The 19566-nt window shown below is 33.1% G+C and overlaps 1 protein-coding gene across 1 annotated transcript; it reads right to left on the reverse strand.

Moving 5' to 3' along the window:
• Nucleotides 1-4586: 4586 nt before the first annotated feature.
• On the reverse strand, nt 4587-7576 carry LOC137811276 (putative E3 ubiquitin-protein ligase EDA40). The gene is made up of 2 exons (XM_068612958.1): nt 6485-7576; nt 4587-6323 (listed from the first exon to the last, which is right to left on the reverse strand). Exons 1-2 carry the CDS (start codon nt 6824-6826, stop codon nt 4665-4667), a joined length of 2001 nt encoding a protein of 666 aa, XP_068469059.1. The 5' UTR covers nt 6827-7576; the 3' UTR covers nt 4587-4664.
• Between the last annotated feature and the right edge of the window lie 11990 nt (nt 7577-19566).

The raw sequence follows: 19566 nt of genomic DNA on the forward strand, positions 1-19566 counted from the left end.
GGTCGAATTGTTCACGACTGTTTCTTCCTGCACCTCCATATCTTCTTTTGGCACCTCCATACACAATATGAAAATACATTTTTATTCTTCTTGTGTCACCCCATAGAATAACTTCCGGATTATGTAATCCAGAAACACATTTGAAAAAAGACTTTCGGATTACATAATTCGGAAGTTAAAAAAGACTTCCAGATTATGTAATCCGGAAAGTAATCATGCATCTGAAAAAAAGACTTCCGAATTATATAATCCAGAAGCTAATTACAAATTTGAAAAATGACTTCGGAATTATGTAATCATCCGGAATATTACATAGGGGCATTTTGGGAAATACGAAAAACTATGGAGGTGAGAGAAGAAGGTATGGAGGTACAGGAAGAAACAGCTGTTCACGGGGGTATGTGTGTGGTCTGGAGATTTTGGGTCAACCAAAAAGCATAACTATTTTTTTTGGGGGTATTTCTTCTTGCACCCGTACATTTTATGTAATACTAGAATTATCCTTGATAACTTTGAATGATTTCAAAATAACGGTTCCGTAAGCCAAAAGTATTTCCGAAATAGGAGTTCTGTAAGTAAAATATTTTTTCAGAATAGGAAATCTGGAAGGCGCAAAAAAATCATTATGGAATATTCTTTTTAGAATACATTTTTTTAATTTCTAGAATGGTAAATCTAGAATTCATAAAATGTGTTCTAGTATGTTCCAGAAATATTTCGAAAAAAGAAATCCGAAAGTCATTTTTAAAATGGGTAAAATGGTATTTTCTTAGAATGATGGGGTGTAGGAAGTCATTTATTGGAGTATAGGGAGAAACAACCTTTTTCTGGACTGGTAATTCATATCCAATTACCAAAGAAAGAGTTTCACTATAAATTTTAGCAAAAAGACCTTTTTCCTAACCATTGTAATTATGATCTTTGACTCTCAGTGAGGCCTTAAAGTATCTTTACAAACTCTAACCTTTTAGGTAAACTACGAGAGTAATTCTGATTTGAAGACTTAATCACACCAAAGATTTCTTGCCCCTTTTCAAAAGATGTGTTATGTGAAAATTGATCCAAATTCTTCCCTACAAACTCAGCTTTGTTGTTAGCAAAAGCAACATTTTAGCGAGAAAATAGTAAAATAAAAAAAGTTAAGAGAGAAAAGAAGCGTGACCAATCACGTTCGGCATTGCTATTAGTAGTGTGTTTGTCGGTTTTCCCCAATCCCTTTCATACTTTATAGCAAATTTGTCTTTTTTCATACACTATTTCCATATCCTTTATTTTATGTCAAAAGGAAAGTGCATATAAGAAACAATCATGACAAGGAATGTTAAAACATAGAAGAAATAAACTTAAAAAAAAGTAGCATATATTTGAAGACACCATCAAATAGCCCCTCATGCTGAACTACTTGCATGCAAAGTTTGGTCTTGAAAATTTGAGATGCATTTGGCAGAAGCAATTTTAGGGAAGCTTCTCCTTGTTTTGGATCTCACAGGCTGAACAGGATTTGGCCTCCAAAAGTAAACCCATGCAAATTCGATTATTGGTGAGCAAGAAAGAGCTTATCCCAACGTTACTTGTTCATTGTATGGTTAGATGTAGAAACTAAGAATGTGCCCTTTTTGGGATTTACATAATAGAAAATTAAGGAGCAGAGATTAAAGTAACAAATAACGGGAAGCACTCATGAGCACCACTTAAAAAGGGTTCTAAAAGTGTGCGCAAATTAAGGAATTCCTCAGTATCCTCCAAAAGTGAGAGGAACGACCACTGGTCCAACCAAAAGACTAGAATTATTAGCAAGTGCATTGAAGAGGACCTCTGTTCATGCTCTATTTCTTATTCTCTATTTTCTCTCTTTCACACAGATTTAGGCTTCATGTTTTGCCTAAAGGCCAAAACCTCTTTCTCCACATCTTTTACAACTTTGAGACAACTCGTACCCATCACCATCAACTAGAATTCAGTTATTATAGGATATGTTATAATAAAAACTATATAGGATAAATATATTCGTTTAAGATAAGGATCGAGATTGATGTCTTTAAATGCAAAGTTTTTACCTTCAAGTAAATGCTTAGGGTTAAGGAAAATGTTCGTTATCATATTAATTAATAATCCGTGGGTCCAATTATTGAATCCATGCAGCCACCTTATTCAAGTATAGTTAAGATGCAAACTTTTATTTCACAACCAAAAAGTATATATATGGAAAAGGAAGAGTTTGATTGGTTAAAATTTAATTATTGTCTCTCTCTGGTCAATTTATTTTCATTTTTTTTTAATGAATTTTTCGTTACTTTTCACCTTTTTGAATTTTGGATTCAGATAAAACCTGCAAAATGCAATTCAACGCTTAAGTGCGATTTCGATATTCAACACTCGATGTATTTAGTACTGAATGATGACTTACATGATTATTGAAATCTGTACCTATTTATATGATTATTATGGGTCTATTGTTTTTTGACTGGATTAAAGATATGAATTGTAATTAAAAATGTATTATCTAGTGTTTGATCATTAATCTTATTAATCTTCTTTGAGTTTCATGGTGTCGGACTCGACCATAGAAGAGTTATGCATAAAATGTATTTTAATTTTTACTATCAACTTCAAACATCCCTTAGAAAAATGGTGATATGGAGATAGAAGAGCAAGAGAGGAAACATTTGGACTAGATGAGGAAGTTTGAAGGAAAAGATGGTGAAGAAATATTAATGAAATTAAGATGCATAGTTGTTTTTGTTTGGAAAAGATATAATAAGCTTACTTTTTTTGGCTGTGGCTAAGCTAGTTTGGGATGGGGTTGGCAAGCACACAGATCTAGGATCCCAAAAATCGCATATCAATTCACCAACATAAATTCGTTGCTGACAGAATAGCATTCATGATTTGACGCACCATCTTATGATTTGTCTGTTTCTATTCTTCCTTCCTTTTCTTCATAAAAAGATAAAGTTCTTACACGTGCCACTCCTCACAACAAGCCAAACTAGATAACCCACAATCCATTTTCATTCTAAAGTTATATGGTACATGCAAGCAAACTCAGAAATCCACACTTCCTATAAAATAAAAAGTTGAAAGAAAATATACAATACATACAAATTCTAACTTCAATAACTCCTTCCAAGGATTTGAAAGTACTCGAAGATGTGTAGTTTCTTTAACTATTTATTTTAGTACATATTACAAATAGGGTTCAAAGATTTGAGTTTATTATTCCTGAAACAAGGCCTTCATGTATTTCCTTTTCAAGGATTGGAAAAATATGCAATTACTCTCTCCCACACGTCGTGAGCATAGTCGTGCACCATAACTTTTGATCTTGGAAGTGCTTGTTTGGCATGGCAGCGTCATGATCCTACTTGCAAAACATAACTTTGCATATTGGAAGTACTTGTTTGGCACCATGGAAGCAAAACCCCACCAGCTAGTGCGCTGCATATGAGAGCACCACGGTAATTCCAGACAAGGTTTTCATTCATCCGCAATATGTTTCACAAATTATTTCAATTAGATCATTTGAGATCTTAGAATATTTGTTTCTTTTAATCCAAATTTTGATTTTTTTTTTCTAAAATGTCAAATTGAACGTGTTCTTAAGTTATAACATACATATAGTCATAGTTAGTGTAAAAGATTTTACATTATCAATAAAGTAAAACCTACTTTTAGTGTAATATTAAGATAGTTATTAAAAGATTAACAAACTCATCATGCAGAAAACTTGTAATCAGATAATTAGATGATAATGTAAACAAAAATTATCATTGAGTTAAACGATCTTTACCTATTCACGCATATGGGGTAAATGTATAAACGTGGAAAATGTATTGAAAATTATATATCAACTTTAGATAAGAATAGATGAGGATGATCTTTATCTTATAAATCGTTTTTTTTAAAATGAAATTAGACTTAAATCATCTTTTAAGAATTGTACAGATTTTATCAAATTTGAATTGTGTCTTTTATCAAACTTTTCTAACTTGATAAATTAGTTGAAGAAGTTTTGAGCAAGTTATATGAGATATTTTTTGGAGAAAGAATTTTGGGAAAAGTACTGGAGCAAGAGTAAAGATTCCATAGAGTGTGAGGTTAGCGAATAAGGTGGCACATGCATTGGGTTTGGATAGAATTTAGAAAGCAGACATACCCCAAATAATGGCAAGTTAAGTAATAGGGAAGCACTTGCATGGCATTATCCATTGTCTGGATATCTAACCAGTAACGAGTTCAGGGCCCCAAACTTGTGCTTCTATAGCCTTATTAATACACCTAACAGCTCATGCAACCAAACAAACTGTACTATTCATTTTAACGCATTCGGTTGATTAGACCCACCAACTGTGTATTATTAATTGGTGTTTTGAGAAGAAATAATTAAGGAAAATTATTAATGGGTGGATAGTGTTTGGAAGGACGTGATTATTTGCATAGATGAAAGTGAAAAGGGAAAGAAGAAGGACAGAAGAGAAGTGAAGTGGGTTCAGTTTGCCATCACCATCACCATCACCATCGCATCTATTCTTACCCAGAAAGCCTCTACCCGTCTGCTACCGCTTGTCCCTATTATCATTTCCATCTTTAACAAACAATTCTCTATTAATATTCTTTTTATCTATGCACAATATTATATTAAAAAATTCAAATCAAAATTACAACTAAAATCTCGCATTCTCAAATCCATGCAAGTCGCTAACTCTGTTCATAGACTTCCTCATAATAGCAACTTTAGCCAGTCTCTCAGCGGCTCGCCAAGCCGAAGTCGGCGTCAGCGGCTCCACCTTTTCTTCGGCGCGACTGTTCCCACGCGTTGGCCTCTGTCTGCGCCGCTGAAGCTCCGCTTGCTCGGCTTCGAGCCAGCGCAGTAACTCCTCATCCGGCTTATTGCATTGAATTAGAAGGGCTCGAGCCGAGGAGAGCAGGTGATAAGCCCCAGAGAGATCGTTGTGTTCAGCGAGCCGGGTCGACTCGGCTACGGCTCTCGCGGTGACGTGGAGGTTTCGTAAGCGTTCGATCTTGGGGCAGGAGGATCGTACGGTGTGGGGACGAGGAACGAGCATTGCCTGCTCAACGGGATTTAAAGACTCTCCAGTGAGGGGGTCCCGATAGGAGGATCGTACGGTAAGAACGTGGTGGGACCCAGCGGAGGCTGCAGGCACTTTCAGTTCCACTAACAATTCCCTCTCCTCCTCCGCGTAGAGATCCCCAATTCGGATCCAACCCGAACCGAGCGAAACGGGTCGACCCGCTAATGAGTACACGCCAGCGATCTCCACGGCGCGCGATCGCGATACCACCTCTAACTGAATCCTAACGTCCTGAGCAACCACGCTCAACAAACCACACAAGAATTTCGCGAACGCGTCGTCGGAGAGCGCGTGGTGAGACTCCCCCAAGCGCACCGCGTGGACAGGTACTTCGAGGTGCGAGAGGCGCGTGGTGGACACCAGCGAGGGTCTGTGAATACTGTTTCCGGCACGTGATTCGGGGATATCGGATAGGACGATGATGCTCGCGACGCCGTTCTTCTCGCGGCGGTCCTCTAGCACCTTTGCTGCCTTCTTGACGGCGTCGATCTTCACCGGAGTTCCTTCTCGGGACTGGTCGATTGCGGCGAGCGCGTCGACAATCCGACGCGCTGATCTCTGGCCACCGCCGGTCATTCGCCGCAGCGGAAGCAACCGCTTGGATCCGGCGGAGAATGCGACGATTGAGAGACGATCGGTTGGGCGGAGCGATGAGATCATTTGTCGCATGGAGTTTTTCATTAGGCGGAGTTTGTTGCCGGACATGGCACCGCCTACGTCGAGCACGGCGACGAGATCAATTGGAGCGCGATGAGGCGGTTTCGGAGCGTGATGCGGCTTCAGCTTCAAAACGACGACGTAGGTCTCGTAGTTTCGGTTGGCAGCGACAATGGCTGCCTCCGGAAGCAATGATAGCTCGAGGTTCCTCCTTATTACCGGCGAGGAAGGTAAATTGGGAAGCGGCGTAACGCTGAAGCCTTGAAATTCGGTTTTGTTGTCTTCTTCCTCCTCGTTATCGGACTCGGGAATGGGGTTGAAGCGAGAGAGTGAAGTAGGAGACATGAGAGGTTCGTCATCGTTGTAAACTTTGAAGGTTTTCTTGTTGTTATCGTCGTTGTGGTGGATGGAGAGCACCGGAAGTTCCTTCCAGCTAGTGCTGCAAACGGGGCACGTTAGGATCGGGTGCTTCTTCACTATGCAAGGGAAGTGGAACGTGTGAGAGCATTCCGCTGTGAAAATTGCAGTTCCCTGCCCACTCCTCACACTCTGCATACAGATTCCACATCGACTCTGCAAAAGAGAAAGCATTGAAATTCAACCGTTAGCGGTGATTAACAAGGATAACATGATTCGTTGGGTTTATGAAACTAGATAAGAATAAAGGAATCGCGTTTGAGACGATAAAGCTAAAAAGAAGAAACCAAAGTCGGTATATGTATTTTGTTGCTTACTTTGGATAGGCGTAGAGTGGCTTTGAAAAGTGAGAAGCTGGATGGTGACTTGGGGGATGAGGGATTTGAGTTATGGAACAACCTAGGGGTTTTGCATTGAAGTTTTGGGCTGTTAGGGACTGAACACGTGGTTCGACACCGGAGGGTAGGGGTGGGTGGTGGCTGAGATTCGCAGCGGGGAGTTGATGGGTTTGAGAAAAATCCGAACTTGGAAGAGCTTTTGGGAGTGTGATTGGTGTCGTTATTATTGTTCTGGTAATGTTGTTTGGTCTCAGTTAAGACTTTGGGTTCTCTATCTTTGGGGATGGATGTGCAGAAAGCTCTTCTCCACCCAGTAACCATCCTCACACTCCTCTCAAAGTGACTTTAGGAATTTGGGTGATGATGAATTGGATTGTAGTTTTAGAGGACAGACGCTTTTGCGCATGAAAGATGATTAGAAAGGGAAAAGGAGGATAAGAAAAGAAGAAAGAGGAAGAAGAAATGGATGAGACTGAGAGAGCCTTTTCATGTTCCTCTTTTCCTTCTTTCTATTTCCATTCACCACCATGTATTTATCTATGTCTTGACCTAGGTGAATTTTCTATTTTTCTGTTTGGAGAGCCTAAAACAGACCCCCTCAATAGAAAAAGCCTTGTGTGTTGCTTCTAAATTCAACTCTCTCTCACTTTCTCTCTCTGGTGTGAAAAGCACGTAAAATGGTAGAAACTGAGAAGGGTTTGGGCATAGTTGGGAATATTATTATCCGGGTAAAGTGAAAGTGGGAGAGTCTTGGGATTAACAAGTGTAACTGGCAAGTGGAGGTTGCTAACTACAGTAACAAGTCAACGGCTTCCCTCCTTGGAATTGTGTATCACTGTCTCATTCCCACGTTATGGTGACCGACCCATGCAACAGTGAGGTCCAGAACCGTCTCTATCTCTCTCTCTCTCTCGACCTTCATTCATGGTTACTCTCATTCATCCCTTTCGCCTTAATCTTCGTCACTTTTTCTTTTTCCCACGAACCAAACCCCCCAATTATTTATTTTTTTAACTTTTTTATAGTAGTAACAGAAATTTATTGGTTGGTTGAAATGTGCACGAAGCAGTGAGAGAGAGAGAGAGAGGTTTGATTGGGCATTAAGTAGCTGAGCCAAGTTTGATACCTATCATCTGGTTCGTCCTGAGTGGGCTCCATTTCGTTGGCGATTCATATTAATGGTGTGGGAAATTGTGATGTTCAGGACATAGACCACTCCTCCTCCGCAGAAGGGTTAATTCGTCATTCCCTCTCTGCAATTCATTAATTACCATAACAATGCATTATTTGGGCTCTACTCATTCAATTCAATACAATACAATAACGCACATTCATTGGTTCGGTTTTTCTCTTTCTTTTTTATTTCTTCATCGATCCCAAGAAAATCCTCAACCTAAACACTCTCCACTCATTCACCCACCACCAACGTTATTAACACTTCTTTATTTTCCTATTAAACATTTTCTTTTCTTTTCCTCCATCTATTTTATACTTCAGAGTATAAATGAGATTAACAGAATAAATTTTGTATTTGTAGCAGTGTGTGTTGAGTTTTGAAAAGTAATGAATGAATAATCATTATTCATTATAAATTGTGATAATTTGTTGAGTTTTATTATAGTTGTTTAAAATTTATATCCACACTGTGTTGTTTTTTACACCAAGGTTTAATGAGTTATTGATGAGGATAATGGTGGAGTAGTCTGATTCCAACCACTTATGGCAGAAAGTTATTTTAGAGAAGTTATTGTTGAGATTTGCAAATTGGGCATGTCTTAATGACGCATAACTACTTTCACACTTGGTTTATCACTCATTTCATAGATAAGATCAAACCTTTCCAAGGAAGTACTGTGGATAGAATTAGGTGCCAAAACAGACCATAGTTCACTCTCACTCACCTCAAGGTCCTACGCATTTATTTAAACACCCTTCATCAACATCTAATTCCATCTATAGTTCAAAAATTAAAAGTGAAAAAATTTACTAAAAAGTGTCATTCAATATAATTTCTATAATTTAATTGCAATTTATAATAATTAAATATTTAACAAATTCTAGATCATTATTCTTATAATACTGATAAATAACAAATCAAAATTATTTTTAAAAAATTACTACTAAAAAAGAGTATTTGTTGAAGATTATGTGTGGTAAAAATAGTTTGGATAAAATTAAATAATAATAAGGCATCTCACGAATAAGAAAAATACATACTTGTTTTGCTTATATGCATTAAAATTGTAAAGTTCTTACTCATATTTTCCTGTAAAATTGCGATCAACATTAACATTACTGATGATTATCATCATAAAGTTTATTTAGAATTTATTATAATTTAAATTCTTTCTCCTTCCCCTCGTCATCACTCGTATTTACCTTTTACAGTTCTGCAACATGATGTCTAATCTAAAGGGTGTAGGTGTAGGCAAATTAATTATAGATGAATGAGTTGGGTATTATATTGTTATTTGTATCATTCCAACAGTTAAAAGTGATTGGTAATTGATTTATGAATGTGCAGTGGCTATGGTGGAACTACTATTCATAACAATATTTGTTTCAGTATTATATGAAATAAAACGAAAGATTCCTGACAAATTGTTTGCTATCAGTCACATATCAAAACTCCCCACGGAGTTGGCTCCAGTAATCTGCATTACTATTCAACATAACATTTTAAAGTTATTTGAACTTTATTAATATATTTCATATTATAAAAATAATTAACTTAAATTTTGTTATATTTGAATTTTTAAATATATTTTATTAACGTTTCATTATAATTTTTATTTTAATTTAAAATTTATTTAATAAATTATGTGTAAAAATATTAATATATAATTAAATTTACTATATGACATCAATTAAATATGTTATAAACTCAATTTTCCTTTTCACTCATCTTTTATTAAACGAAACAACTTTTTTTTTTCTTTGCTCTTTCCTGAACTCTCAGTCATAGCTACAGTAACTTTCATAGTAATAAAAATCAAATCACATCAATCTTAAATTAGTAAGATGTAACTTTGAACAACTTTTAAGAGGTAAATTTAAGAGTTTAAAGTTTTTATAAAGTACATAATGTTCCAAAAATTAACACATAAAAAAGTTAGAATACACCATCTTTCATTTTATTTTAACATGTATACTATTTTTTTTATAGATATCACTATGAGATTGATATCTTAACTAGATTTTATATCTTTAACTAAACTGATAAAGTGACAACAATTATTTATGCATGCTATTTAAAATATAATAAACTTATTATATATTTATGAATGTTTAAATCATACACAATAATATATATTTATGTAAAAAATAACTACGATTAGTAATAAAATAATTCACACGTCATTTTTTAAAATGTCATCAAAAATTTGGTGGCCAAATATTAATTATCAAAACCATTTTTATCAATAAATTTAGTTGTTAATATATATATATATATATATATATATATATATATATATATATATATAATCACAATAGTATTGCATTGTCTAATGGTTAATTGATATAAGTTGCATAAAAACAATACGTGAAAATAAATAAATAATAAATATATATAGTTGAAAAGATACTGAAACAACTGAGATTAATTTAACTGTGTCTTTGTTTTTTCTTAATAAGCATAGAAAGAAGTAAAATGGATGGCTTAGTCAGGTAACAAATACATTAAGGTGTAGAAACTGGTTCCTTTTTTCTGTGGCCTCAAATTATCCCTTCTTCATCGTAAAACTTTATTCTCTTTTTTTCGTTTTCTAAAATGGAGAAACAAATAGAATCATATGAAGTGGATTTTTCTTAGAATAGAAAACTCTCAAATCAGCACATCAATTATTTTGCTGAACCAAACCAAAATACTTGTAATATCATTGCACTGCATCAATCACCATAGCCTTTCAATCGGATTGCGAACTCTCCATTATTGCCAGAGAAGGATATTTTAAAGAAACTCGTTTGCCAAACTCCAAACAATATTTTACTCTTCAAAATTTCAAAATTTCCCTTCATTCTCTCAAATTTTAAAATACATAGTTTTATAAATAAACACATTATCTAAAATATTATCCACAAGCATCAACCTAGTATTAAGAGATTAAGGTAGTTTATGAATAATTTTATTAATTTATACGAGCTTGCTGATTGAAACACCAGTGTGTATAAAATATTGTCTGAAATAAATACACGCGTATCATCACTTGTTTGAAATAAACCATGTATAATAATTGTGATATAATATATATATATATATATATATATATATAATTTTAAAAATTGTTTAAAAATTTATATTATGATATATTTTTATCTTTTAGTTGATGTATGATTTCTAAATTTTTTATTGTAAAATTTTCTAATTCATGTATGAAATTATATATTTATAAATGATTTATATTAATGACCTAATAAATCCAACTAACCTTATTGAAACTTATCTTTTATCATATTAAGAATATTATTATATTAATAAACTTTAAAATTAACGCAATTTTACAATACATAATATTTACTTATTTTAATCTTAACATCTGAGTTGTTCCTAAGCTAATTTGCTTATTAAAAATATTATTTTAGAATAATTTTTTCTTATTTTTTTATTTCATCTTCTATCTAATTAAAAAAAAACATCGTAATTTATGTTTAGCTTCTTTCCTTTAATTTATTTATCTACTTAACAGAGAATAAATAAAAATTTAGTATAAATAAACAGATATTTCTATAAATAGTATACATACGTTGTCTGAAATTAATATGTGTGTATATACATTAAATATAAATTGTTACATATGTTACAAGTTTAATAATATAATTTTCTTATAAATTTTAAATTTAATACTTTTGTGGAATATAAGTTTTTTCAGTAGTTGAAATTGAAGATATAAAGGACAAAAACATATTGTAGATTTTTTTGGATTTTCTTTTAATTCATTAAAAAAAGTGAAAGAATTAAATCTCTAAGAATGTGTTTTACTTTCACAAGTATCGAAGAAACTGAATAAAGTAGTGCAGTAGCAGGGATTTGACGCCGTTAGTGGAGGTCATTTACGTACCATTGAGAAATGCACACATAAAGGACGGTGTCAGTTAGTCAACTCTCGTTGTTTAGCGAACTCACTCACCTGTCAACATTATGTCGTACACCACTCACATCACCCTTTTCCTCACTTTTTTTCTCACTAATTCTTGAAAAATATAATATCACTTTTCCAGATTGTTTTATAAATATTTTATGAATATTGATAAAAAATTATATATAAATATTCTTTGCAATTCATAAGATAAATATGTTTTAATCCAAACTTATCACTTTTAATTAAATTTAACAGTCAACATGAATTAAAAACTGTTTTTAATATTAAAATAATACTTTATTTCCTATATTTTGTCTGGTTTGTATCTCAAGAGAGTGAGATAACATAAGAAAGAAAAATAAAAGGAAAATTGAGTTTAGATTCACAAAAAGAAAAGTTTAAAAATTGAAAAAAATTGTGGTGAAAACTTTTTATATAAATGAGAGCTAACATGCTTGAAAAATGGTAATATCACAAGTGACGTTAAAAAGAAAGAAAAACATAGAAGAAAAATTAAACATAATTATTATTTTTCAAGGTGTTTGATTAAGAATTTGTTTCCATAAATATTTTTAGGATAATTAGATTTACAAAATCATTGAAAACATAATTTCTAAATTAATATTTAAAATTAACTATAAAATTTTAATTATTAACTACTTTATATTATAAAAATTAAAATAATTAATAGCTATAATTTTAATAAATTTTGATGAAGTGACTTATTTTGGCCTTTTGTAAAATTAATTATTATTAAAATATGTTTTTTAAAATTAATGATAACCATGAGATTGCTTTGAAATGACAAGTCATACAAAGTCAACTATAAATAATTGTGACGTTTTTTTTATGATATTCATAAAATGAACTTTCAGACCAGTATGTTTGTTTTCTTTATCTTTAACATTTTCACACGTTCAATCTCATTTTTCATGAACATTTACTAGCTGTCCACGTTATTAATTGTTTCCTTTGTTCATGATAATTGGTTGAGATTAGGTGTTGTGTTATTCTGGATTAGGAAAATATATTTTCATGTATATTAATCTTTGCTAATGCCTATTAGTTAGGTTTTGGTAAAGTTAATATTTCCTATTTAAAACAGACTTTTATATATATATGCTTTGTATGATATATTAATAGTTTTTGGATTGTCTAAAATTCTACACTTGAGATTCTACATTCTCATATATTATATATGCTTCTCTTTTACCTTTTATCTAAGATTAAGTAGAACCGTATTCCGTGTGGATACATATTTAATTAGATGATAGTAAATTATTGGAAGGAAATATTGCGTCTTCAAAATTTCTGACAATATTAATCATTATATTTCACGATGAATAGGATGTGCTAATATTATAATTAAAAAAAAAATTGCACTTGGATTTTATAATTTCTGTTATGTTATTATGGACGAAGGGTTAAAAAGGCCAACAGTATTTTCAATGCTAACAAGCTTGTGTTAGTTAAATATATTTAAAAGTGACTAATCTACACAGATTCAAAGAATTTTTTACTCCTTTATTTTTACATTGTGGTATATTTAACAGTTCATCAGGTTTTTGTGATTTTTTTAAGGGAATAATTCAAACACATACACATCTTGAATGATGATGATTATAAAATTCAACCATGTTTATTTGTTCATAAATCACATGTTAATAGAAAAATACAGTATTAAAAGTTATTGAATGAAAATAATTAAAATCTCTTATTCTAGCTAGGAATAATAATCTTAGTTAATGTCTTAAGTTTTGAGAAGCATGAATATTAAAGTTTGAAGAATTAAAACAGGTGAATGAATTGAATGAATCATGTTTTAAAATATAGGTAGGTATATAGAAAGAATAAAAATGAACAAGTTGACATGTTATGTATGCGTTCCTTAAGCAAACTCTGATGATAATTTAGAGAAGAGAGGCCACTTTTTTAATGTAGTTAGTTGCACAGAGCTTTATCCCTCATCACAGATTCATTTCATAATTTTTTAAACGTTTTAGGTATTCAAACTTTTGTGACTCGCCATTAAATCCTATGGTTTCCAACGTCACCACCAAACCTACCTCCACCTATATTATTTATCTATTTCCGACACATAAATTTCAAACTTTATCCGAATAATGTACTTAATAAACATTTGCATTATGAAGTTGAGAAAACAATAGCTATTGAAACCTACTATGAATTTGAATAAGTTGGGGATCATAGGGATTTATAATTGATGGTTGTGGTCAGAATGGTATTTCATCTTTGATTTTCCTGTTTTCTTTATCACACAATAACATGATTTAAAATGTGAAGAGAATTAAAGAATCATCTTTCCCCGAGAAATTTGGACAGCCCCATAAGGATACGATTGACCCACCACAACAGAAGGGGGTTCATTATTTTTATTTACTTTGTGTTTTTGAAGACCAAGATTTTATTTAAAATTTGGAGTTAAACGGCATTGAAAGTTTGGAAGATTTGAATAAACTTCTCTGCCATCCCAGAAAGTAGCAGTGAGAGAGGATCAAGCATGTTGCCACCCCTTAAGGGCTTTTTATTGTTTATTCTTTAGAGACAATTGGGAACACCAAAATCTACTTCCTTTTATTTACTCCATCTGTGCTGTGTTATTAATTTACAGTGTGGTTTTGTTAGAACTTGTTTGAAACATTTTGGCAGCATTAGGAGTGAAAGTAAGAGAATTGATTGAATGAATATGAATAAGAATCCAATCATCCAAGACATGGTTGCCGTGTGAGATCCCTTCAGAAACGACAGAGTTGCCAATGATAGGACTCAACAAATTGCTTGACCTGACATGTCTATGCACCAAACACTCATAAACTAACATAAATATACAATCGTCTTCTTCCCTTCACCCTTTCTTTTGTTTCCATTAGAACGCACATGATTAGCAGCACAAACCACCATTTCATTATTACTATTTTATATTCTCATGCAGAAGAAGATGGATAAAATTAATTCCACAAATCTAATCAGGACCATTAATCATTTAATATTTTGTGCAGAATGAGAGGGTTCTCTTGAGGACGGCGAATGCTGTGATTGTGTGACCACCATAATTGGGGCACATGCCATGACCCATCACTGTTACCATCCCCCCACCAACCACTTTTAATTAATCTCACACTGCATACAATGTAACATTCTAACTAATAATATCATGAATTATATAAAAGTGTTTGTATTTCTATAGCTTATAAAGCAGAACAACAATTCTCAATAATGAAAAACTCATTATTCTGGTTCCTACTTTTTACCCTTTTCACCATTCACTATGTTATGGGATGTGCAATTATGAATTGAATCACTTGTGAATGAGAAAGTCCAGATATGGTGGTGTCAAGTTGCTCTCAAGCATTTATATGTGTGACAGTATTTCTGTGCCTATCCTTTTTAATGAATGTGTACAAGCCCTGTCCTATATACCATATTGATGTAAACAAGGAACTGTTTTCTCATCAAAGTTCAAACTACACCATGGTCGATTCAATCCCAACCAATTATGCCACATCAAAACGATGCATGTGTAGAATGTTTGTATGCCACTTTAATTTCTGATAGTGATCACAGTGTATCACAAGTGACACATGCCTTCTACAGTGGTGGCAGCTCAAGAAACACGTGGAGTCATTATTGAAGAGCTAAAGCTAGTACAGAAAGAGAGATTTCGAGCCTTAGCTTATTTTACGCTTGGTGTTATATGTACCAATGTGGCTGCATGAGGAACATACACCAATCAAATATCTTATATACGTTTTCATATATGTGTATATGTTTCTGGGTATGCCATTTTGATCCTAGAGAGAACCATACATGAAGGGTCCAATATTTATAATTATTATGATTTTTGTGTAACATTTTCTGAGGAGTGGGAATGGTAGATAAAGGAACATCACAAATTTTCAGCTCCTCTATTGATCAGGTTTGATTTTTCTCTTCTTCAATTGACATTGAAATGAGGCTAGGATTTCAGAACTTGGTTGAAAGAGATTGATGAAGCAACCTAACAAGTTTCCTTGTTGTCCTTTTGCACAACTGTTCTTGAGTTCAACAACATTATCGTGTTGTAATTTGAAACATGGACAAAAACATTGGCATGCTATTGCCTACTGGGGACTATAGATAAGATAACATATAAGAATTGTTATGCATAATTTGTCGCCAGTAGATAAATAATTAGCAGTGACTTGAAAGGAAGATACAACCATTTCAAACCTATGGGCCATTGTTCCTGAAAATGATCGAGAAGGTAAAAGCCAGGGTTATCAGATAAGCTGTTTCATCATCATTTCTCCTTCAGTGATTCTAATGTTATATAAAGGATATGCAGAACTTAAATAAATATCATTCCATCAACATATAAGTTTGTTTGACCAAAATACAGATATTTGGTGAATGATGCTATTTTATTTTCCTATTGGATAAAAAAAAAACAGTTTTCATTGTTACACTTAAAATCAAATTAAAAATTAGATTTTTGAATCATCATGGGACTTTTTTTTTTTTTACTAAAATGAAATCGTTGTCAAATAAATTATAAATTTAGAACAAATCGTACCAACTTGACACGACTTCATATGTAGAAATCGAGTCAAGTTGGCACGACTTTATCGAAATTATAAAAAAATCCAAAATTATATAAACTCTTTTCTTGAGATTTCGGTTTATAAGTCTACATAATATCTTGAATAGTGCCGCACTTGCCAATTTACACAACCCCAGTTTTTCTCCTTTTCTATTTTCATCCTTGATTATTACATTGTTTTTACTAAAATGTTTGATTTCTTAAAAAATATAAAAGAGTCAAAATTAACTAAAAAACCTAAAACTATATATATAACCATTTTGCATCTATAGACTAGTTCAAAATTTAATTTTGCTAAATCTTCTATTTTAGTTTAGTTAAGTTACAAATTTTGAACTAATAATTAATATTATTTTATTTTCCCACCAAGAAGATCACCGCAGTCGTTTTCCAAATGAACTTAGGATGGTGGGGGAGGTTATGAATTTGTATTCTATGATACTTGAAATTTAAGCTTTTATCAGTGTCAACTAGCATTATATTATTCCTTGCAATAATTTATATGAGGATCTTGTTGTTAAAATTACTTTTTTTTTTCTTCAAAAACCATAGTATCTATCTCTTTCCACACAGGCACTATAGTGCTGTTATTAAATCATGGTGCTTTTTGAATAAATGAAAGTAACTACTATCTTGTGTCATTAAGTCCACCCTATTAATCAAATCAAGATACGAATATGAACATTTATTACTACCACAGAATTACTCACTTTCTATGGCTCTCAACCATCTTCAAACTTCCTTTTCCTTTTTTCTTTCTTCACTCATAATATTCAAATAATCACTGCTACTGCAATGGGACTTCAATAGTTTTTTTTTGTCTACTTTTTTTCAGCTATGAAGTTGCAAACTTGATAACTATGGCACTATGAACCTTGGAGCATTTGTCACTATCCACAAACTAAAGTTTGGCTCTACAATTCTTGCTTATTTATCACAGCTAGGTTAATCAAACTGGTGGTTACTTGCCCTTGTCACCGGCAAGGAAGGAAATCTGAACTTACAATTAATCTTGAACACGATCATGTGCATTTGGGTGATTACTTTTTCTTTTAAGATTTTTTTTTCACCTAATGAACAAGTGTCTTGCTAGCTTTTTCTATATATATAGATATGTACAGTGAATACAATAAAATTTAAACCTAAAATCTGATATAAACTATCTAAACCGGGATTATAGTGCATTTAGATAACACACAAAAATGAATTCTACTCCAAAGAAGGTGATATCCTGAAACAAAAGAAGCAACTATGTATTGCTTTGTCTTCATCATAAAAAATAAATAATGCTATCTTATCTTGAAACTAATCCAAACACTGTGACAGATTTGAAGGGGTACCATGCTGGGACTATATTAAAACAAGGTTAAATAATGATATCAAGATACAAGTGTAACTTTATATCACATAAGGGTAAGAATATTCCAAATAAGTGACATCCAACTTAAATAAATCAATAAATATTCCAAACAACCTCGCCACTACAGCTTTTCTCCACTGGTTAGGTAATGATTACAATTAATCCTTCCAACACTACTAATTTCCTTTTGAGATTCTGGTCTTGGAGTATCATATCTCTCTCTTAGACGCTACTCCAAACTCTCCCTTCACCACTGTCCCAAAACAACAAAAATCAAGATGAGTGAAAAGGGGTATCTAGTTTTAACCAACACAGTGACAGCAACGTGACAGAAGTTTTAAAACTTCTTACATCTAGAAATCATCCATTAAAAGGAAAAAAAAAACTCAAACCAGAAAGTTAGACGGTTTGACATACAGTGAATATTTGGTTGAGGAAGACAAGTGTTCAACCTCTAAACTTTTATACCTGAATGGACTAAAATATATATGGATGTGATCAAAATACTGGGAAAATAGCCCCCAAAGAAACGTTTGGTAAAAATGATCCTTTTATGCATTAGCAGAAATATAAATTCCCTGCTTCCACAGTATATCTATCTACCATTTCCTTCACGATTCTAGCTACCTCTAACAGGCTATGCGCACTAAGATAAAAAGCTTTATCACACAAAATGTTGTGTTTCCTTCAGAGGAAACGCCATCATGTTAGCATATGCCATTTAACAGAGCATGATTAAATTCAAATGAACATTATAATCCATAGAATCTGGAAGAAATGACAAACTACCATAAGTGTACTTCTATTAATTATTTAATGCTTTTGGTCAATAATTGTTCATGCACTAACCCTGGGAATATTTCAAATCCATCACGCATTACTAACAATGCTTAAACTAATAAATCATAAAATCTGGTCAGTATTGACAACCATAAAGTTCAACACTACTAATCAGAAGTCAATAGAACCGACAAAACGAACTTCCATATGTATGTACGTATATCTTCCAATAAGATGCAAAAACCAGCCAAAAGGTGGGTAGTGCACACCATCTCTTAGACTCTTGCTTCTATTGCTATAATCATCTTTAAAACAAAACAATGAAAGATTTGTGGGTTAATAGCATTTGTTAGAATCATAACTTATAATAAAAAAAGAAGCACAATTATTACATGAACATGTTTGACCATATTTCTAAAAAATATCTCAGGTAAATACAGAATTTTGACCATAACATAGAAATTCATTTTATTGTATAAAAAATAATATTTCAGGATTATGTATACCGGACGGGCACCGGACGACCGAAGGTATTAATAGGTAATGAATAATATCAGATGATAAATACGTGGCAAAGGCAGTTACTACTTAGCATTGAACAAGTCAAAGACACGTTGAAACACGTCCATGTAATATCGGGAAACCACTATGCACGACTTGGAGACTACTAGTCACGACACATGTCTTGACAACCAACTATCCAGCCACGTAGGGGAAGGCCCAAGTCAACCTATATAAGGGACTTCTGAAATGGAGAAAATGTATGTTTTGGATATCCTAAGAGACTAAACTAATCACTAGCACTGACTTGAGTGTCGGAGTGCAATCGCAGGTACCCGCCGACCGAACGAGCTTACGCGCGAAGGAGACAAAAGTTTGAAGAATTAGGGAGTTACTAGCACGACAGCAAATTGTGTATCAACGTGGATCAACGTTACTCTGCCCTGACATCCACAAAAGAAAAGGGTAAAGAATGGAAATTATGCCACCTACTACCAATACCAAGTTCGGATTTTTCAATTCAACGAATTCGATTAAGCAATTGACCAAAGCATTGATGAGATTCTGGTTTCAAGATGAAAATGTGTAGTTGTTTCGCTCTCTTTGTCTTCGTTTACTGTTTTCACTTAAAACACTCAGTAGGATTATGGACCATCAAACTTCACTCCACAGCACAGCTCCTTAAGCAGAGTATCAATAGAAGCCCAGATCAGCTAAATTCTAGAGCAACAACTTTTAA

The sequence above is a fragment of the Phaseolus vulgaris genome, chromosome 2 (assembly GCF_051622355.1).
Source record: "Phaseolus vulgaris cultivar YP4 chromosome 2, ASM5162235v1, whole genome shotgun sequence".
NCBI lineage: Eukaryota > Viridiplantae > Streptophyta > Magnoliopsida > Fabales > Fabaceae > Phaseolus > Phaseolus vulgaris.

Excerpts from the sequence above, each read along its gene's own strand:
- LOC137811276 (XM_068612958.1), bottom strand. The coding sequence starts at position 6,826 with ATGGTTACTGGGTGGAGAAGAGCTTTCTGCACATCCATCCCCAAAGAT. Across the intron at positions 6,324-6,484 it reads CCACTCTACGCCTATCCAAA|AGTCGATGTGGAATCTGTAT; the intron begins GTAAGCAACAAA and ends TCTCTTTTGCAG.